At 40.2% G+C, this 23,337-nt stretch overlaps 2 protein-coding genes across 2 annotated transcripts; both read left to right on the top strand.

Moving 5' to 3' along the window:
• The first annotated feature begins 6,253 nt into the window (after positions 1-6,253).
• LOC109436936 (olfactory receptor 52H1-like) lies at positions 6,254-7,210 on the top strand. Its single transcript, XM_019715817.3, has one exon. The coding sequence runs from the start codon at positions 6,263-6,265 to the stop codon at positions 7,208-7,210; it is 948 nt and encodes a 315-aa protein (XP_019571376.3). The 5' UTR covers positions 6,254-6,262.
• An 8,350-nt stretch (positions 7,211-15,560) lies between these two features.
• On the top strand, positions 15,561-16,520 carry OR52H1 (olfactory receptor family 52 subfamily H member 1). Its single transcript, XM_019715816.3, has one exon. The coding sequence runs from the start codon at positions 15,573-15,575 to the stop codon at positions 16,518-16,520; it is 948 nt and encodes a 315-aa protein (XP_019571375.2). The 5' UTR covers positions 15,561-15,572.
• Positions 16,521-23,337: the final 6,817 nt, after the last annotated feature.

Genomic DNA, 23,337 nt, shown 5'->3' with positions numbered 1-23,337 from the left:
CTTCCTCCATCTTGCCTAAGGCCCTTTGCACATACTTTTCTCTGTGTCTGGAATGTTCTCCCCTTTCCGTAGCCTATTGGAGATAATATAGTATAAAGTGATATAGAAATAGGGTTCAGGAGTCAGACTACCTACGGTAGTTAGAAAATTCTCCACTTAATAGCTGAACAATTTAGATAAACTTTTTATGTATCATTTTTCTCACCTGTAATATGAAAACAATAAGGGGATCTATTGCATTGGCAGGGAATAAGAACTAAATTTGATAATGTTTTTAAAGGATTTGGCCCTCTAATTGACACATTTAAGAGCCCAATAAACATTATTGATTTTATTAGCTTTTAGTTAAAATTAACTTTGTCTGTCAAATATCTTTTTTTTTTTTTTTTTTTAATATTTTATTGGGGAAGGGGAACAGGACTTTATTGGGGAACAGTGTGTACTTGCAGGACTTTTTCCCAAGTCAAGTCATTGTCCTTTCAGTCTTAGTTGTGGAAGGCGCAGCTCAGCTCCAGGTTCAGTTGCTGTTGTTAGTTGCAGGGGGCGCAGTGCACCATCCCTTGTGGGAGATGAGGAGTTGAACGGGCAACCTTGCTGTTGAGAGTTGTACTCCAACCAAGTGAGCCATCTGGTCACCGGGAGCTGAGCAGCAGCTCATTGACTTCATTCTAGTTGTGGAGGGCACAGTTCACTGGCTCATGTGGGAATCGAACCTGCAGCCCCGTTGCCCAGAGCTCATGCTCTAACCAACTGAGCCACCCGTCCACCCCCTCAAATATCTTTTGAAATAATCTTTTTTCTATCTCCCCCAGGCCTGATCAGATACCTATGTTATTTACTTTCTTGACACATTAAATTTACAAAACAGTTATAAAGGTAGTGATTATTTTTACCCATATGATCTATTGATTATTTCACTAATGTATGTCTTCCTCAATGAATTGAATACTGCATGGGCCCAAAAGCAGAAGTGTCAAGGAAATAAAGATGACGACTAAAGGAGGAAAGTGGTTCTAAAGATAGTTTGCAGTCTGAATCTATAGGACTGGCAAGTGTATCTGTAAGGAGTTTTATATGAAAGTTCAAGTATTTGATCAATATGACCTATTTGTGATAACCAGGGCATTCCCTTTTCAGGCTTGATTCAGAAAGTAGAAAATGTGCCCCTCCTTCCATAGATCCATTTGTATTTTCACACTAGAGTAGCCATTGTATGTATTTACAAAAATGATTGAATATTTATAACATAAACCGAATAACCCACAGAGACACGAAGACATGCAAGTCCTCTCTCTCACCCAAATAAACACACAGAGATGTCACTGTAGATGGCTTTAGCAGCAGTGGAGAGAAGTTTTCCATTTCAAAAGCCCTGGAGAACTCTGCTTGCTAAAGATACTGCCTGTCCTAGAAGACCTGATATTGCAGGGATTCAGTCCACCCCAACCTTTGGGACCTCAAAACCTCAAGAGCTAGAGCCCTGGGATGTGCCTCACTGTGCAGTCCACAGCTCACTGATTGGATCTGTGGCTATGGTTTCTCAGGGCCACCACAAGTTTGAGTGCCCTCTCCGTAGTCCAGGAAGATGAATAAGAGGATTGGCCACTTGAGGGTGCTGTTTCTGTTCATCCCTTGGCCCTCACCAAGGGCTGGACTTTGGAGATTAGATGTTGGGCAAGGCTGGCAAGGCTGCAAGGCTGGAAGCCAAGGGCAGAACTCAGGCCCAGATCCTGGCGGAGGCTAACTGAAAGACAAACAGAGGACCTACGAGGAGCCACAAGGTGAGGTTAATAAAAGATGGGATGGACTTAATCCAGCTTTCCCCATGAAATAGAATCTGTAGGCCTGGGGGTCAGATTTTAAAGTCTTAGGGGTTGGAATTAAGATGAATAAATGGGGCAGAAGGGAACAAGTAGAAGTGAGCTGTCTCGAGGACACAATTCAACAGCCAAATCCAAATGGTCTGAGAGCTTGGATCCAGAAGAGCAGGGTTGGACTCTCTGGTTTCCTTGTGATTAAAACCTTCTGTCATTTCTGGTTTTCTGCCATCTCTGTGTATTTGCATATGTTTATAATAATAGTGATATTACAAATAGCTGCTATGTATTGAGAGTTTAACATTTCCAGTCACTGAATTGAGGACTTTTCTCATGTAATCCCCACAAAAATTCTATGATGAAACAGGTATTTTAGAGAGATCAAATAATTTGTTTGGTAAAATGAAAAAAGAGGCACAGATCAACTACAAATCCAAGACACTTGACTCTAAAAATCCAGGTTTTTCAGCAGTAACAATGATGTGACTTTCTGTAGACTTTGCCTATGATTCCACACATCTGGGTATATGTGTGAGTGTGCTGTGTATGTGTGGCTGTGTTTTAATTTATTCATTTATTATTTTAGCCATTCAATCATAAACTGCACTTTAATGGAACATAGAGTAAACAGAAGAATGAATGGAAGTGAAGTGGGGAGAAGTGTGGTGGAAAAAGTACAAAGGTCCCATATCAAATAGAAGTTTGTATGCAATGATTTATGCATTATTTATTTATTCAATAAAACTTAAGTGTTTTATAGAAACTGAGCTAGAATTAAGAGATAAAACTATTAATATGAAAATTAATAGTTTACACTCAAGAATAGAAGATAGGCAGAAAGTGCAATAAATTATGATAAGTGCTTCCCTAAGTACATAGTTCTGTGGGTGTGAATAAAAGGAAATATTTTGGGGGTTAAGAAAATGTTTTGTGGAAGAATTTTCACCTAAGCTGAGACAAAAGTGTTGGGCAAAAATAAGCAGTCCTATTTCTCTGGATAGAACCTCTTGAGCAATATTAATACTCATGATATTTTTTTATTGTTAATGGAAATGCCTTTAGCATCATTATTTGGATTATTATTGGCTGCCAGTTTGCAAAAGTTTATTTTCCTTTACTTATACAGTAAAGGAAATAATATTTAATGATTTCAAATATATTTTCAGAGACAATGAAAATATTATTTTTGTCTTGACTTATTAGTGATATTCAATTCCAGAAATATTTTTTGAGCACCTGTTAAGTACCATTATTGTGTGGACTTTGAAAGTATTATGGAAACAACAATAAAAAGACAAAACTAATAAAATTGACATGATCTTTGCCTTTGTACAGATTACAGTCTGGCAGAGAAAATAAATATTAAACAAGCATTATAGTTGCAAGCATGCTGAATTTCAAAAAATAGGAAACACAATTGGGAAATAGAATTTCCTAACAGAGAGAGATCAGGAGGACTATTCCCAAGGAAGTCATATTTAAGCTGAATGAAAAGGAGATTAGTTGAGACTTGAATGATGAATAGAACTTGACCTTGTTTGGAGACAGGAGTAGGGATGAGAATAGTTGTCCTAAAGTCAAGGGAGGAAGTATGTGCATTGTCTCGTAGTCAGGAGACTTTGACACTGAAGAAACACGTTACCTTACCTTTATGTAGAATAGCACACATTATCTGTTTAGACTTTTATTTCTCTATAACAACCATTGTTCAGAGAAGTGCAATAATGATGCATGACAACTCATTGCATGGGACAACTCTGAACACTTGGCAGTATGATAGCTCAACCTTGGGACTGGGTGGTGTCATTCTTCATCACCTGGGCTTCCACTATCTCTGGCTTCATTTCAGTTTATCTTCAGAGAAAAAAATATGAATCTCAGTAGATACTAGGTCAAAATTTAAGAAAAAAATAACTAAATGTTATAGTTGGAACCCTGGAAATGAAGTGGTAGAAGAATTTACCATGATCTTTTTTTATATGGTAACTGCTCTTAACATAAACATTTTTAGAAAATTGGGGATTTTTTTTTTTTTTTTTGGTCTGGCCAACATTCCTGGAGTGTAAAAAGAAGGCTGAAAAGGTAGCCAGACCAGATTGTGGAGATCTTGTTACCTATATTAAGGACTTTTTTCTGTTTTGATTAAAAAAAAGATTGGATCAGTGTAATTGATTGCACATGGGGGGTTATAAAGAGGAAGTTATAAATGATCAATTTCAAATTTCTGCTTTGGATCTTTCAGTGGGTGGTATTGATAGTCTCTGAAATATTAGACATAGTAAAGAACATCAGGTTTGTGAAGAAATATAATGGGTTTTAATTATAATTTTTTTAAAAATTAAATTTGAGGTGCCTATGAACTATCCAAAAGACGATATCCAGGGTGCAGTTTGATATGTGTGTTTTGAAAGATCTAAATAAGAGGTAAAGAATTGGGAGATGTCAAAGTATGGCTATTAATTGGAGTCTTAGGAATTGATGATATAGATCAGGAAAAGTATGGAGAGAAGAAAAGGAGACTTCCGCTAGAGCCTTGAGGAATATCAGGATTTAAGAGACATAGAATAGAAAGAACCAGCAGCCTTTGGAGTTAGGAGCATGGAGCTCTAACCGCCTGAGCCACCGGGCCCGGCCCTGGAAAATAATTTTAAAAGGAGGAAAAGTAGGTAAATAAGCAGATTGTTGTTGTTAAGGAACATTATTTAAAATAAGGGTGCTAAGAAGGAATATCTGTAGGCAATATGACTTGACACGGTCATTAACGAGTGTTCCTTTTAATAGTATAAAGCACTTTTGCTTCATTTAATTTTTTTAATTTAGTTTTTCTTTTTCTGATTTTTACTTTGCTAGACTTGCTTCCTTTGTATTTAAATCTGTCTGAAGTACACTTGTCTATCCTTTTTGTTTTATCCTTTTTGGGTCATTTTGTTTTAGGTCTTTCTCATGTGAGCAAAATTTTTTTTTTTTAAAGAGTTCATTGATACCTATGCTTTTAAATAGAGGCGCTCAAACAATGTATGTTTATGATCTTAAGTGATATTCTTGATTTTATGCTACTAATTTGATTTACGCTTTCAGTTTTCCGTGTTTTCTTTATGTGACTTAATTTTATATCACTTGCTATCCAGATAGCATGTATATGCGCATACGATGTGTCAGTGTCAGATACTATATAGAGAATTTTGGTTATGTGCATAGGAGTGTAAGAAAAGACTTCTTGGGTTTAATCCCCAGCTCTACCATTTCCTCATTGTGTGGCCTTTGGCAACTTACTTAACTTCTCTCTGCTTCAGTTTCTACATTTTTAAAATATGGATAATATTCTTACGTATCTCACAGGGTTAAGAGTATTATAGTAGTGGTTTCATGTAAAAAGCTTTAGATTTGTGGAGTACATTAAAGGTTCTCAAAAATGATTAATTTTTGTTATAGAGGTTGCCTATTTGCTTTTATCTTGACCCACAATTTAGAATATATAAGTTTTATATTTCTTCCACTAGAGGTCACCTCTGTAATTATCAAAAACACACTCAAACTAACTTCCTCATTAAATCCTAAGTGTGGGCTAGAGGCTGAGCTGCATATCCTGTCTCATATTGTCCTTCATGGTGAGGGATCACACTTCACAGTCTCAGAGAACATCCTGGTCTGCAAATACCAAGGCTCTATAGTGTCAAGTTTATCAGGAAAATCATTGTAATGGGTTTGTGTGCTGGACAAATTATAGTTCCAGTGTTATAGTTTTCCTTATACCCTTCTCTATATCCCCTGCCTCTTCTCAATCCATGGCATGTCACAGTAAGCTGAGGCAGTCATCTGGGGTGGGACAGTAGCATCTGAGTATTGGCCATGGAATCTAATGATCTTGGCTTTGCCAGTTACTAAAGATGAGATCCTAGGTAAGATTATCTCTCAGAGTTTCAGTTTCTGTAAAAAAAAATGAGTCAGATAAAAATACATATCTTACAAGATTGTTCTAAATAATATAATACTTTATAGGAGTCTAGCACATAGTAGACATCTGGAATTATTAGTTATCTCCTTATTTTCCCAATTGGGTCCCATTTTTCTTATTTCTTTCTATCTCTGCATGTGGTTAGGCTGTTTTTCTCTATGCTCACATCCATACAGCAACAACTTACATTGACCAAGGGAAAACTCAATCATTAAAATGGGAACAGCATTTTATGCAGTTTGAAGAAGATTCCAGAGTGACTCAGTGATTAGTACCAGGAGTATCGGGTCTGGGGAATCTTTCTTAAGGAGATGAGCAAGGTGAGCATCTTGCTCATCTTAATAGCAATGGGAGGGTCTTTCTTGGCCGACAGGAAAGAGGAGGAGAGCTGGCCCTAAAGAGAGGGTGGAGGAAGAATTACCAAGCATTTTTCTCATGTTCTCTATACACAATTTGTTTTTAGGATACAGAAGCTATTCATCAGACCTCAATGGCCATTTATAACCTGAGTGACTCCAACACAGATGCCTTCACACTTTTGGGCATCCCTGGACTTGAGCAGTACCACATCTGGATCAGCATCCCCTTCTGCTTCATCTACCTTGTGGCCATTGTCGGTAATAGTATGCTTCTCTACCTTATTGTAGTGGAGCACAGTCTTCATGCACCCATGTTCGTTTTCCTTTCCATGCTGGCCATGACTGACCTCATATTATCTACCACATGTGTCCCTAAAACCCTTACTATCCTCTGGTTTGGTCCCCAGAAAATCAGTTTTCCTGGCTGCCTCACCCAATTATTCTTTTTACACTACAGCTTTGTCCTGGATTCAGCTATACTGCTGGCCATGGCATTTGATCGCTACGTGGCCATCTGCTTACCCTTGAGATACACCACTATTCTGACCCCCAGGACCATTGTCAAAACTGCTGTGGGAATTTCCTTCAGAAGTTTCTGTGTTATTGTTCCATGTGTTTTCCTTGTAAATCGTCTACCCTTTTGCAGGACACATATCATCCCTCATACATACTGTGAGCATATAGGTGTTGCTCGGCTTGCCTGTGCTGATATCGCCATCAATATATGGTATGGGTTTTGTGTTCCCATCATGACAGTCATTATAGATGTGATCCTAATTGCTGTCTCCTACACCCTCATCCTCTGTGCTATCTTTCACCTCCCCTCCCGAGATGCCCGAAAGAAGGCCCTTCGCACCTGTGGTTCCCATGTCTGTGTCATCCTCATGTTCTATATACCAGCATTCTTCTCCATTCTTGCACATCGCTTTGGGCAAAATGTCCCTCATACCTTTCACATTATGTTTGCCAACCTCTATGTAATCATCCCACCAGCACTCAACCCTATTGTCTATGGAGTAAAGACCAAGCAGATTCAGGAGAAAGTCATTCTTCTGCTCTTTCCGAAGGGGTCCCAGTAATTTATGCTTGAAGTCTGGGAGACAGGGGCAAATTCTTAGTAAATGGTAAAGACTGACCCTGTAGCCAATGGCGCCAGAGAAAAGAGAGATGAAAAAATTCCTTATTAATTAGACCCATGCTTTTGCTTTCTTTGACATTTTAGGCTGAAGTCTACTCAGTGATTACTGTTGCAAAAAATATAAATTATGAATCTAGGAAATAATTTTTGAAAGTTTCTGGAAACTAAAATTTTGCAATTTGTATGATTACTCTAAGATACTTACAAAATTTTTACTGAAAAACAATAAAATGATCAGCATCTCTTTTTCATTATAAAGATGTTTCTAAGGAATAAGAATTTTTTTTCAGATTTATACATCATAGTAGTTTATATGTTATAGCAGAGCAAGGAATTTCTACTGTTATGACTCTGTGATGTTCTGGATTTTTAGTTTGGTTACTCCAATTCATTTCTAGACAGTATCAAGTATAGGTCCTGGCATGTACTAGGTGCATAAGCAATGTTTATAAAATGAATGAATGACAAATAATCATGAAATTGTCAAATTAAGGGTGCAGGTTTTTATCTTGGACAAAGGAGGAGGACAAAGATGAAACCCAAAACTCATTTTTCAATCAATCTTGAGAAAGCCAAATGAGACATGGGTGGGTAGATTCCCCTAGGAAGGAATAAACAGAGGAAGATAAATTTCTATGGTCAATAAAATGGAAAGGCAGGTACAGACTAAGATGTAAGTTTGAAACTTGACCAGTTGGAAACATTGGTGTTCCAAACTCTCTTCTTCATTCTTGTATTTCAACAGAGATATAGTTTCATTCCAAAAAGTGTATCTCTATTTATATAATTCATGACTTTTTTCAAATCCAGTATGTCTAACTTGGTCATAATGAGTCATTCGGTCACTAAATCAGTCAAAGAATGACTATTTTTTTCTGTTTGCCAGGTACTGATGACAATTGATGTCTGATTTCCTCCCATATTTAGTATTTTCTTAAAGCCTGTTGCTTCTTTCTAAACAACCTTTGGATTTACCAGTCCTTAACACAACTGTCCACACACTCATCACTTTTCATCTGAATCAAAACACCAGAGTTCCACATGGTCTCTCTACTTCTAGATTGCTTTTCCACCCCCATGCTATCACCCCATTCACATGTCACTAGATAACTCACAACATAGGAATCCCTTATATGTTCTTTGGACTCAAAAACTCATGTACGAGTATATATTCTTTTATTGTGTGATAACAGCAATGCAGGCTGTTTCCATAATTATTGGATATATTTTGAACACCTTAAATAAAAATACTATGAAGTATAAGTAGGAGAGAAAGTAGAGGTAAAAAGAAAAACAGATAAAAGATTAAAAAAAAAATCAGACAAAGCTAATATGCTTTCCACCTACCGTGAATTCTTATTCTTTTATTACACATGGGTTAAGAATTCAGCTCTAGTCTATGTGAGATTTAAGCATGATTTATTTACATAATTCACAGGACCTATAAATTAGAAGCCAGTCAGTTCTTCAGAGAAGTAATATAATTCCTGATACGAAGAACAGAGATATCTTCAGAGAGCTCTTAGAGAAAATGTGCCATTAATGCAATTAATCACATTCTTATAGCATCTATAATTTCATGGGACTCTTCAGTCCCTTATTCCAGTATAGAACAGTAGAATACTCTAAATTTCAATTCAATAAAAGTTAAAAATTCTGTGAGGAGCCAATATAATGCTAATCTCAAGTCTGGTTTAGTCAAGATTCTAGAGCATTCAGAGTACTGAGTGGACTCTAGGCAATCAGATTGTGATATATATACACAGTGGAATATTATTAAGCCATGAAAAATAACAAAATCCGGCCATTTGTGATAACATGGATGAAGGGCATCAGACTAAGTGAAAAAAGCCAGACAGAGAGAGACAAATACTATGAGGTATCACTTATATGTGGAATCTGAAGGGAAAAAAACCGCAAACATAGAAACAAAGAGTAGAATAGTTGTTGCCAGGGGCTGGACTGAGGTGGGGGTGCATAGGGAAATGTTGGTCAAAGGGTACAAACTTTTTTTTAAGTTATACCATGAATAAGATCTAATGTACAGCATGATGACTATAGTTAATAATACTATATTGTATACTTGAAATTTCCTAAGAGAATAGACTTTAAGTGTTCTCACCACCAAAACAAAGTAACTATGTGATGTGCTAGATGTGCTAATTAGCTTGATTGTCATAATGTGTATCTATATCAAATCATCATGTTGTACAATTTAAATATATACAATTTTATTTGTCAATTATGCCTCAATAAAGTCGGAAAAAGGAAAAGTAAACACTTACGGATGAATAAATTCCAGTGTATTTATTTGAAAAAAAAAAATAAAAGGAAAAAAAGGAAAAGAAAAGTAGAGGGGCTAGCACATGTAAAGACACAGAGCCGAAAAAACGCTTGGTGCATTAAAGGAACTGAAAACTGATGGGGTGGGGTGGTTCTAGATAGAAGGAATGACAAAGGTGAGAATGCAGAAGATGGAAAAATATGGATCATTTTAAGGAATTTGTTTAATATTCTGAGAACAATGGGAAACCATAAGAATTTTAAGCAAGATGTCAACAAAGTCCAAATTCTATTTATATTCATAAATGTATTGTTTTTGTTATGGGGTTTATAATAGATTTGGGGCGGTGGGGGCAAAGTCACTAGAATCAGTAGGCATTCTATATTGCCCATTCACATATACTTCAATCCTCAGTAGGTGGGCAGCCTCTTTGACCAAGGAAAACCCAACCTTTTCAACTGCCTGAAGGAAAGGCAAAGTCAACTCCAATTAGAAACAAATCAATAAAATACATTTTCATGAGCTAAAGAGTCCTGATTCCAGGCTGTGGGAAATCTCTAAACGGGAGTTCAAATAATTGATAGGGACCAAAATGAACATGTATGAAATATTAAAACAAGCATAAGGACATTTCCACCTTGATCATTTAAAAAAAGAATAACATGATTTCTAGTTAAACACATTGTTACATAGTGGTAGTAGTTCAATTGTGGGGACTTCCATTTTGAAATAGTTGACTTGTACTTCTGTATGACAATACTTGACAGCAGGGCCAGCTGCCTGTTAAGGCATCAATTCTAGATCACGCTAATACAACCGTAATATTTGCACATAAAACAATAGTTGGTTTGTTGCTATTGTTTAAGTGGGGGTGAAAGGTGAGGAGTGTAGTTCAATTTTTAGGGTATGAATTATAAATACAGAGGGCAGGGGCACCAGAGTATGTTCCTATTTTAGTCTAGTGGAAATCATTAACAGATTCACCAGAATAGTATTTTTATTAGCCCAGGTTATGGCAACATTAAGCTTTAAGTTCTATATCACCTATGTATGAACTACATGTTCATATAAAACTCATTCAAGTTGCCTATAGCAAGTTCTTTTCTGTACAATTAATAGTCAAAGAACGACAGATGTCTCTATAAGGGGACAGAGTACACCAAAGGTAAGAATTGGAAATTTCCATGACTTAAACATATCTACTCTTCCTATAAAAGTACTGGCCCAAGAAAACTCGACTTAAAGTACACCAAACAAAACACTGGCATGCATTTGACTGACATTTTCAATAGTCTTGCAATGTGAGATGTAAAAAGATAGCCATTGAAAATGGAATTACCTGTTTTTTTGGGTCCAACAGGAAGGGAACATATTTATGGATGAGAGAGAAACAAACAAATTAGCCAAGAGAGACTGGATTTGCCATACTCAGGTAAATTGACCTGGCTGTTAGAGTAGTGGGTTAAGAGCCTCTTAGATATAACTGGAGATCTGGGCTTCCAGAACTCCTCACAATACCAAAAGGCAGATCTAACAGTCTTCCCATAGTAATGTATTTTATCAATTGATATATATATATATACACATATATATATCTTCTAATAAAGTTATATAATATGTATAATAAACTTATAAATAAAAAACTTACAATAATGTTTCAATGTATTGAGTCCCAAATAATAAAAGTGTGACAACCATACAACGATCTAGATAAAGATAAATAAAAGTGGGGGACATAGCAAGTGCCAAGGCTCTGAGATGAGAACAAAATGAGATTTTAGCGAAGGAATGACATAATCAGAAGTACACTTTAGAAAAAGCAGTGTCTATGGGGTGGAAAATGCACTGAGGGGGACAAAAATGGAAATAAGATGACCTTTTAAATGCCATTGGAATGATTTAGGTAAGAGATGCTGGGAGCTGGGCAATGGAGACAGAGAAGAGAATGGGCTCAGGACATATTTAAGGAGAGCAGCAATGCCATTTGGTGAAAATGACAACAAAAAATCCATGTGCACATTGAGATGACAATTGTTAGGCTTAGGGGCATAAAAAGAGCTTGTGTGAGGGGATCGTGGATGTAGTTTGGGACATGATGGTTTTAGAGTGAACACTTAGCCAAAAATGTTCCAGAGGGACAGACATTCAATCCCAACAGGAACACCCTCATGTGGATCTTCAAAGAAAATAACATGCAGGGTTTTGTTCCATGTCTGCCCCAATAGAGACTGTCCCAACCAACTTTCCTGCATTCCAGATTTTATGCTCATACCCACATACCTACTGGTCTTCCAGGGAAAAATAAATAGCACAAAGTCCACTGTAGAGCTTATGAATGTAGATCTTGGGGCCCCACTCTGGAAGACAGTATTAGAATATCTTGAAGTGGGGCAGATAATTATTTTAACAGGTACACTGTGAGTTTATTCACTGTGTTAACCATTTTCACATGCACTGTCCTATTTAATTTATCAATCCTTATACAACCGTGAGAGATAGAAACTAACTACTATATATTACCACTTTGTAGAAAAATTGTCCCAAGTCTTTTACTGGTAAGTGAGAGCATGAGCTTGAAACCTAGGTGATGTGGTAGATGCATGTACACAGCTGGCCACACACCCACGGGCACAGTAGCTCTCACATGCAAATGCAAAAACAAAAATGCACCCTGAGGTGGTGTTAACTTGGGCATGGGCCGGGTTAATATAAGTTTTTTTATAGTCTGCCCCCGAGAGGGAGAAGAGGGTAGCAGGGTCCCTCAGGCCCTAATTATCGACCTCTTCCCCACGTTAAGCAGTGGCCAGAAAAAAATAAATAAGCAGGGAATTGACCTATCAGTCCTTTCGACTTATTTTTTGTTTGGTGCATGTGACCCTTTTGCAGATTTTCTGTGTGTTTGTCTGTACAATCTTTCTTCTCTCTATTTGGCTCTATTGGAAGACTAGGTGAGTCCCAGCTGTTTGAAGGGTTGTGGTTGGCATTCAGATTTGGAGAGAAAGAGGGAATGAGTGAAAAATTCTGGGCTCCATTTTCTAGGAGCCATGGACTGAGCACTATAACTTTATTTCCTGAGAAACTCCCAACTATAAGCCAAGATCATGGTCTCTATGACTTGTCTATATGATCCATCAAATAAACCCCAAAAGATTGGAATAGATGGAAAATAGAATAGATTATACAACTGAATTAACAATGCCATTGTAAGTGGTGTTCAGGCAATTTATGTGTCAGATAGGTGACAAGGACCCATAACCCTAACCTAAAGAGTAGAATTAAGTGTGAGGGTATGTGTGTTAGTTTTTATGCATCTGTCTCTTTCTGTTCTCTTTTTCATTCTGTGGTCTCACTGCTAGTAATAATACTGATGATATAAAATATAATCTAATAAAAAGAAGTAAAATTTATTACATGCTTATTATGTGCCAGGTACTACACTAAGGTGAGATTTTGAGGAATGTCTTTCTTTGTCTTAATAATTGCAACAATTAGAGATATTAGGCCTTTTTCACAAATGAGGAACCCAAGGATTATGTGTTTTGAGTAAGCTTGCCCAAGTTCACAGCCAGTAAATTATGGAATCGAGATTGAAGTGCCTAGTTTTCTGGCTCCAGAGCACACACTCTGTGCCAATGTTTTATTAAGTTGCTGTGGGCATGTGTATGCATGTACGTGTGTGTGTGTCTGTGTGTGTGTGTGTGTATCTTCCATAACATCATAATCACATTTAATAAAATTAATACTGATTACTTTATATCATCTAAACCTAGGTAATATTTAAATTTCCCAATTATATATTAATTATCTTCTGTACCTGGTTTGTTTAAACAGAATCCAGTCAAAAATTGCATTTAGTTGTTCATTCTGGTAAATTTATTTTAATGTAGAAAGGCATTTTACTTATCTAAGCCTCCTCCCCTTTTTTAATGTCATTGACTTATTGAAAAGACCAGTCTGTTTTGTAGCTTGCCCCACGTTGTGAATTTGTCTGATTGTAGAATGACAAGCCTCAGAGTTAACTTTGTGCCCATGTGTAAATGCTTGTAAACGCTTTTGGATAACTGCGTGAACATCTGTTGTGTTTGAGCATATGAAAATTTAATAGCTAGAAAAGACCTTTCCTCACATGTGTATGAATAAAGGATGACCTCAGTCAAGCTAGAAGAGCTGTGATTCAGAGTACATGGTCTCAGGGTGCTGATGCCATGTATTATTGGAGTATGTGAGCAGTACAGAAAAGGGGTCTCAACATGAAGTCTGAATAACCCAATCAGATCTGTGCTGTAGGTGAGTTCTAGGCCCCCAGTGGTTAAGAGAGCAGAGACAAAAGGACTAACTTGGAAAGCACAGCTACTCAGCAAATGGGGCTGGACTGTGGTCCACTCTCTGAACTTTGAACTCTGGACTGTATTTCCAAAACCTAGAACATATGAATTATGGAGACATTGTAGAGGAGGGTTTGAGTTGCTATAAGAAAAGTGCTTTTACTTATAGATAAGGGAAGGTGAGAAAGAAAAGAAGGGAGCATCCTGTTTTTCATTTGGCAAAATCAGACTGGAGAAAATAAGCACTGGTCTGGAAGATGAAAGGTATGGTGAGCTGGGCCTAAGAATGAGATAAAAAGTGGGTGTAGAGATAAGGTTGAATGTGAGTTATGGCCCTGTCAGGTTTGAAATCAGCAGTGTATGGCCATCACAAACTTCCTCTTAGTTCTGATCTTGGGAGTCCCTGGCCTTGCTGTATGGTTGGTTATCTGTAGATTAAAAAAAGCTTTCTATGTAAACACATTACTGGAGAAGGAAGAAGTATGGGGACCTACCTAGTCTTTAAAAAAGCAATTCCCAGAGTAAAGCTTTTGGGAATTTACAGAGCAAATAGCAGTACCAAAATACAACATCCAATCATAGAACATTTTGTTTATGTTTTCCTTGGTGTGTGTTCATATGTGTGTATATGTGCATGTGTGTGTGTGTGTGTGTGTGTGTGTGTGAGAGAGAGAGAGAGAGAGAGAGAGAGAGAGAGAGAGAGAGAGAGAGAGAGGAAGAGGGAGTTTGTGTAAGATTATATGAGGGTAAATACATTATGGTAAAATGTATGAGAGGATGTACATATAGATAAGAGAGAATATGTTTGAGATTATAAGTTTAAGTGGGTGTTTCTGAGAGAGTATGCGCCCTGGGGGTCTATGGTCTATTTAATAGAATATATGTTCACTAGGAAAAAATCCTTTTTTTGGACGAAATCTTGACTAATAGTGACATTAAAGTCCAAAGTATTAGGATATTATACAGCTGTATAGTGATAGAGTTCAGGAAAATGATTTTTTTGGAGGAGCAAGGGCTCCTGAGCCTCAGCTATAGGGAAATTTTCTAACTTAAAATTCGGTTAACATGTTATCCAGCATAGTGTAGGAATTCAGCTAGTGTTTGTTAAGTGACTTAGGTTTTTGGATGGCAAATAAAGGGTTGTTGACCTCATGAATCTAAGAGCCACAGTCACCAGGTAGATTCGAAAGGAACGTGTAATTGCCCTGGGGCAGAGATTGATATTCCACAATGCCATAACTAGCAGATCTTAACCAATAATGCCCATAAAGTCATATAAATTATAATACACCAACCCATGGAAAAATATATTCTGTAATTTGTTAACTTATCTTAGAGGTATCCTGCATAATGAAAAGAGTGATTGTATCCAGTCTGGAAGGCTTCCTGAGAAAAGTTGTTTAAATCAGCAGAAGTGAGCAGAAGAAAGAAAATATTCTCTTTATGTAGAATGACTGCACATCCCAATATATGCATCTGAGACAATCCTGGTTTATGCATGGTACTTGCCATTCTTGTAATATCAACCTTTTTTCACTTCAAAATTTCCTACTTTGGATGATAAATTATGTGGTCATCTTATCTTTAGGAGTCAATAATAATGAGTGGTTGGAAGTGAGTGACTCAAGTGAACCTAACTCTCCTTTATCACCCTCTGTCCTCAGGACCTGAGACTTGTGGCATCCTGGTCTGCCATGGTCATTTTCAACCTGAGCGCTTACAACCCAGAACCCTTCACTCTAGTGGGAATCCCAGGCCTGGAGAAATTCCATGTGTGGATTGGGATTCCCTTTTTTATCATCTATATTGTGGCTGTGGTGGGAAACTGCATCCTTCTCTACCTTATCATAGTGGAGCATAGCCTTCATGAACCCATGTTCTTCTTTCTCTCCATGCTGGCCACAACTGACCTCATCCTGTCCACAGCCGGTGTTCCTAAAACACTCAGTATCTTTTGGCTTGGGGCTCGAGAAATCACATTTCCAGGGTGCCTTACCCAAATGTTCTTCCTCCACTATAGCTTTGTCCTGGATTCGGCCATCCTGCTGGCCATGGCATTTGATCGCTATGTGGCCATCTGTTCTCCGTTGAGATACACTACTATTTTGACCCCCAAGACCATCATCAAGATTGTTGTTGGCATCTCCTTTAGAAGCTTCTGCATTATTCTGCCAGATGTATTTTTGCTCACACGCCTGCCTTTCTGCAGGACACGCATCATACCCCACACATACTGTGAACATATAGGTGTTGCCCGGCTCGCCTGTGCTGACATCTCCATCAACATCTGGTATGGCTTTTGTGTTCCCATCATGACGGTCATCTCAGATGTGATTCTCATTGCAGTGTCTTACACTCTCATTCTCTGTACTGTTTTCCACCTCCCCTCCCGAGATGCCCGCCAGAAGGCGCTTGGCACCTGTGGTTCCCATGTCTGTGTCATCCTCATGTTCTATACACCTGCCTTTTTCTCCATCCTTGCCCATCGCTTTGGACACAATGTCTCCCGCACTTTCCACATCATGTTTGCCAACCTCTATATAGTTATCCCACCTGCACTCAACCCCGTTGTCTATGGAGTGAAGACCAAGCAGATCAGAGATAAGGTCATACTTTTGTTTTCTACCAAGGGTACAGAATGATGTTCCACTGTGCAATGGGAAAGCTAGGATAAGTTTATAGTGTATATTAATGTAGCAAAACTGAAAAAAAGCAAATGCTATTTAAAGAAAGAACTGCCTCCAGGTGCTTTTGTGTACCAGGAAAATGGCATGATCTATCTGAAAGAGATGGTTCTATGTAAAAAAAGTTCCTTGATGACCTGTTTGCTTGTGGAATATAAAGTTCTACAGGATATGATCAGGAAAAAGGAGGTGAAACAGAGAGCTGAGTTCCTCTAAATGGGAAAAGCAATAACAATTTAGAAATTAAGAATTACAGCTATAGAGAAAGTAAAAGGTGTTAAGTGAGACAGACACTGCATAAGAGAGAATAAAAGTGAAAATATCAATAAGAAATTTATCATTTTGTAGATGGATTTAGGACATTATAATAATATTTGATTGTAATTATTGTCCACGTTATGCTTCATTATAATTCCCTTTAAATGTCCACCCCCCCACACACAAAACACTTTCAGTGCAAGTCTGTTATAAGCAACAGATTCTATCAGCAGTGCTGTAATAGGAATGAGAGCAGTTGTATATTTATCAGTGCCAGGGGTGTTGGTACCTGTGCTGAAAGAGGAGTAGCTTCTAGGCTCTAAGACACACTGAGGAGGTGAGCTGCATTGATAGAACCCAGGAGGACATCACCTCTGAAAATAGTTGGAGATATAGAAAAAGGGCTGGACTTCTCATCATACATAGACGAAACTTTAATTTAGTTAATTTGGAGACTTAAGTTAAAAATTTACCCCATTGTCCAGAGGACTAGTGGAGCTCTTATCTACAGAGTGTATTTCCTTGATTGTAAGAGAGAATCAATTGGAAGACACATTCCTGCAGTGAGGAGGGCGATACAGTGAGAAGGGGGATAAAATCACACATCCATGGTAATATACATCCAAATATCACAAGCATTAGAATTGAGAAAATATTATATGTTCTGATCAAAGAAACATCTAAAGTTCTTTCAATACATTTTTTTGAAAATTATCCATTCATTTTGAAATTATTTTTTAGTATATGTTATGTTCCAAATATCTATCCTAAGTATTCAGGAAATGAAGATTAATAATATGAAAGAGGCTCTACCCTGCTTCTATGGAGTTTATATTCTAGGGAGAGTGACAAATAAGAAGCAAGAGCACAAATACATTTAATGCTTTCAAATTGTAATATAACCAATAGAAAAATGAAGCTGAATAAAGTGATGGACTAAAACTGGAAAAGGACAATGACAGAGAGGCTAGGGAACACAAAAATCCTGGGTTGGAAACAGCGTGGCATGAACTGAGAACAGAAAGAGGCTTGTGTGGCTGGAGCAGAGTGAGGGTGGCGGAGGAGAGGGGCAGATCCTGTGGGACAGGAATCATCCAACCCTCATTCTTGTAAGGGGAAACAAGCCCTCAGAGTGACAATGACTTTTCCAAAGCACACAGCAAGGAAGTCATCAATGTGGAGCTCCAATAGAATCTGCTAAGCCCCAGGTCAGTGATATTCCTTCCCACTGACTACAACCTCTCTCTTGTGAAAACAGACACCAGAAGAAGGGAACAAATATCTAGGAATAACAGAACCTGTTTTTATTGTTTTTGTGAACTCTAGTTGCCTTAAATTAAACCACATTCGACTAAATGAAGATTCTTCTTTCTGTGCCAGCTTGCTAAAAATGCTCAAAAGTATCGGAAGGGATTATCTCTTATTCTCTTCTGGTTATTTCCATCTCGCTGAGAACAGGGATTGGCCAAGAGCTGATATTTTTTAAAGTTTACTGAAGGAATAATAAATAGAGTCTGAGCCAAGATAATTTCACACTACAAACATCTTTCATCTTGGTAGGAACTCAAACCCATGGTTATTCACTGACATGCATGAATGGCTCCCATGAAAGCTTAATGACCAAGAAAAACAACAAAGGAAGGCATTGGTCTCCATTTCCCCCTCCCACCCTCTTTCTTGGACCCAGTTATCTGTTATTATTTTTCTGCCCTTCCCAGGAGAGTTCATTTATTTTTATGGCTTTATGGCCTCTTTGCTGGTAACTTTATATCTTGGTTTTTATATGTGATCTTACTTATAAACTTTGGTGTCTGCTTTCCTAACTCATGGGATTGGTAGTAGGATTAAAAGAAAATTGCAGATGAATGTGCTTTGCAGATTTGAAAAATAGTATTCTAATATTAGCTGTTAAGTAACTATTTTTACTAATTACAATTGCCATTCTCATCTTGGACCCATCATGTTTAAGACCGAGCACATTATTATTGTTTAAAATCCTCCTACCTCTTTACTCTCTATGGGAAGAGAAAACAGGTTAGGTCCAGCTTTGATCTACTGCCCTAGCAGCTAATGGCTCTTTCTGAGGAGACTGGCTGCAAATGTTCTGTCCCATTGTAAGACCATGAATGAAGTTACATGTTCTGGTTTGGATTAAAAAATCAGCAGGTGGGGCTGGCCCGGTGGCTCAGGCGGTTAGAGCTCCATGCTCCTAACTCCGAAGGCTGCTGGTTTGATTCTCACATGGGCCAGTGGGCTCTCAACCACAAGGTTGCTAGTTCAATTCCTCGAGTCCCGCAAGGGATGGTGGGCAGTGCCCCCTGCAACTAAAATTGAACACGGCACCTTGAGCTGAGCTGCCGCTGAGTTCCCGGATGGCTCAGTTGGTTGAAACGCGTCCTCTCAACCACAAGGTTGCCGGTTCAACTCCCACAAGGGATGGTGGGCTGTGCCCCCTGCAACTAGCAACGGCAACTGGACCTGGAGCTGAGCTGCGCCCTCCACAACTAAGACTGAAAGGAGAACAACTTGACTTGGAAAAAAAAGTCCTGGAAGTACACACTGTTCCCCAATAAAGTCCTGTACCCCTTCCCCAATAAAATCTTTTAAAAACATCAGATTATGAAGTTCCTGGAGGGAATACCTTGTCCCTTAAGTCCCTTAGGCAGGACGTTTTGTGAGCCACTCTGAGTAGAATGGTTCTGAGGAGCCAGAGGCCCTCTGAGAAAGATCAACAGGAAAGGAAGAGGTAGGCGATGAGCTCTGGCTTGGAACCCCAAGAGGAGGTAGCAGATGGTGGGAGACAAGTCTCAGACTACAGCTGGTTCATGCCAGTCTGTGTACCACCAGTGGTCCCAAAGACTCATGCCAGGAAGAAGGAGTGCATGTGTGGGTGGAGACAGAATGAGGGCTCCCTCAGAGTGAGAATGGAAACCCCGGGGCAAGTAGAGCTGCAGAAACTGTGAGTGAGTAGCTAAGACGGCTTCTCCTACCAAGAAGAAAATTGTAGTCAATTGAACAAGGCAAAAATTCCAGGAGAGGAAACAGTCCCGGACTGGGATCCAGGAGGTCTTGTTCCTGGTCCAGCTCTATGTGACCTTATCCTTTCTGTACATTGGTTTCCTGAGCATAAAAAGGGGCACAAGAGAGTGTGATACCTTTGCAGGACATCACCACCAAGGAGAAACTCCAGGACTCCAAGCCACAGCTCAGGCAGTTCTGTACCTGGGAGCTCAGGGAGAGTAGAAATTCTACCGTACGTCTCCCTCAATGTGTCCCTTGTTGAACTCCTGACCTACAGAGGAAGCTGAGCTGTGTTGGGCCTGGAGATGAGGTGACAGACTGGGCAGACAAGGAGATCAGAGCAGGCAAGTAGAAGATGAGAAAGGTGCAGCTATGCTGGCAGAGAACCAAAGGGTGCAGCTATGCTGGCAGAGTAGGCTGGAGGGTGGGAAGTGGGTCCCTGGCTTCCTTCTCCTCCCTGTCACTTAGCCTATGGGAGGAAATGGAAGGAGCAGAAATGTGGGCTGGGGACATGGGGGAAATAGGGGAGTTGTCCCTGGAATTTTGCCAAGAGGAAATGTGCTAATACTGCCCGCACCCTGAGTACAGGACTTTCTAATGGGGCCCCTGCCTGGGTACGGGTTGTGCTTACCCTGTGGTTTGGGGAGAGATGTTCTCAGGCTCGGATTTGACGTCTTCCTTCTTTTGTAAAGGCTAGACCTACCCTGCTGGTCCTGGCAGGAAGTCCCAGTGTTCATAGGAGCCCACAGGGCCCCCATTGTGGGAGAGGCAGGACTCGGTGAAGCCTTATCCTTCAGGAGGAAGCTCTAGTTTCTAAACCAACAAGACTTCCATGTAGGAAAGTCTACCCTGGTTTATCCCTGACTCTACTCTGCATGACTCAAAATGTGTGAATGTGAGAGAAGGCCCAGGAAGCCGTGCTGCCAAAAAGGCTAGAGCAGACACAGACTGTGGGAAGATTGATAGCTTCATCCCGGGCCAGACTCACTATTCTCTGCTCACCTGCCCCAGGTTTCTCAGCTCCCAGGACCAGGTTAAAATACCAGATGCTCTATCTCATGAAGTTCAAGGTCATAACTATGGTCTTTAGGTGGAGCATGGAAAGCCTTCTTCTAGGCTGTATTTTACCCACTTAGACCCAGGTAAGTAAAATTGTCCTGCCTCTACCATTTTAACCTGACCACCATTTGGCACTGTTACTAGGGAATCTGACCCCCATCCTTTCCACTGGAGCCCAACCTGGATACTCTGCTGTGTCCTCAATGGGATGAGAACTTTCCCAGACTGAGTTCTGTACACCCTAAAGGGTAGCCCCGTGGACAAAACACACAGGAAAGAAGAGCCACAAAGCTGAGTTAGGGGATAAATGTCTACACTTGTCAAAGAAGAAATTAAGTTCCATGTCCCAGGTCCATAGACCTATGGTGCATCAGAGCCAGAGGTTGGGATGTCAAAGGCCATGGGCAGCTGGGAAAAAAGTACTGGACATTCTGGGAGGAATGTGATGTTTAAGAAAGTGGGTCTGAGCTAATAAAGTGACTTCTGGAAAAGGATCTTGGAAGAGGAATTTTGAGCATCTGTCAGTGAATGGAGTGGAAAATAGCCACTGGATATTTCCTTCCTCTGACTTAACCTCTCCCCAAGGGTGCAGGGAGCATAAAGGCTGTACTGTAGTTGGAGGAATTAAGCTTAGACAACATGACTGATATCCTCTGGGACAGGTGATCTGGAAAAGCACACTCTAATGTCTCCATGTGCCTGGGCTGGTGAGGAGACATTCCATCCAGAGAAGACTGTCAGAAGAGCATGGTCTTTAGTCAGATGAGGGTTGATACAAATCCTAGTTCTATAACCCAGATGGGTGACCTTGAGTAAGTCTGTTAACCTCTCAGAAACTAAATTCCTTGATCCATCCTATGGAAATATTAACAAACCATAAATGGTTAGGAAATCCACAGGTCAGCCTATGCCAAAATCTCAGAACACTGCCTGACAGAAAGATGTCTCTCAGTAAATGCTGCTGTGTCCTAAGCCCCAACCCCCACCATTACCCCTCCAAAATCTCTGTAGAACTGTTGATTGTCTCTCACAGGCTCCACTTATACTCCGCAGGGACCGAGCCAGGTGGGACCATGAGAGATAGCTGGATTCTATATGGCCTACTCTCAACCAGACTGCGCTCCTCTCTGGGCCTGGGCCTTTTGTCCTGCTGGGCTTACCGGGATAGGAGGCCTTGCATGCCTGGATTTCTGTGCCTATGTGCTTGCTTGCTGTACATGGCAGCTTTGGCAGGGAATGCCCTTCTACTGGGGCTGGTGGCAGCTGACAAGACACTCCAGGCACCCATGTACCAGATGCTAGGACTTCTGGCAGCTACTAACTTGGTTCTGGCCATATCCACAGTGCACAAAGAAAGTCTTGGCTGTGCTCCAGGGTGTGTCAGGTGAGGTCCCCTTTGGGGCTTACCTAACTCAGCTCTTTGTTGCCCATATATCCTTCACTGCTGTGTCCTCAGTGTTGCTGGCCATGGCTGTGGACTGCTATGTGGCCATCTGCCAGCCTCCGCAGTATGGGGCATTGCTGGCCCAGTGCGCAGTAGGTATAGTGGCCATAGCCATCGTAACCCATTGTGCCTGTGTCATGGTATCCCTTGTGGTCCTGCTGCAGAGACTGCCTTACTGTTGGCAGAGGGCACTGCCCCACACCTACTATGAACACATGGGTGCAGCTCTCCTGGCATGTGGTGACATGCACCTCGACGCCTGGTAGGGACTAGCCACCATGCTGTTCTCTCCTTCCCTGGACCTAGGGCTCATAGGTGCTTCCTGTGACCTCATTCTTCATGCTGACTGTTGGCTGCCATCCCATGGTGCCCACCAGAAGACCCTGGGTACCTGTGGGGCCCATGCAAGGGTCATTACTCTCTTCTACAAAGCTGCCCTCTTCTCCTTCCTGGTTAACTGTTTTGGCCACCACACAGTGCCCAGCCATACCCACATCCTCCTGGCTAATCTTTACGTGGTGGTGCCCTTGCTCTTAATCCTGTGGTCTATGGAGTGAGGACCCAGCAGATTGCTCGGAGGCTCACACACTTGCTTCAGCTCTTCTGGGCAGGGCCAGTTAAGGATGTGGGCCTTGAGAGGCCTCCCATGGCAATGAATGAGGACCCTATTTTCTCCAGTGTGTGCTCTCAGATGGCCAAGTAGTGCTGCAGGACCCATCTGGACTGAGCTCTAACCAAGACATCTCCATAATCTGCCAATAGGTGGCACTATGCTCACCCCAGTCTTATTCCCATCATGGGGGCAGAATGCACATTGAACTGACCCTGGTCTACCATGCCTGGACTATTCCTGCTCTTTCTAATTCTGTACTGATCTCCAGAGATGCATCATACATATATAGAAGACGGGCCTGGACCATGACAGACAGGAAGGCCCAGGATGCAGCCTGTGGATAAGGATGTTATCTTTCTCTAACACTCTGCCCAGCCAGA

The sequence above is a fragment of the Rhinolophus sinicus genome, chromosome 14 (genome assembly GCF_057876585.1).
Source record: "Rhinolophus sinicus isolate RSI-liver-muscle chromosome 14, RSI-T2T, whole genome shotgun sequence".
NCBI lineage: Eukaryota > Metazoa > Chordata > Mammalia > Chiroptera > Rhinolophidae > Rhinolophus > Rhinolophus sinicus.
Note: the sequence above shows the minus strand (reverse complement) of the source record. Positions and strands in the feature narration are given on the sequence as shown.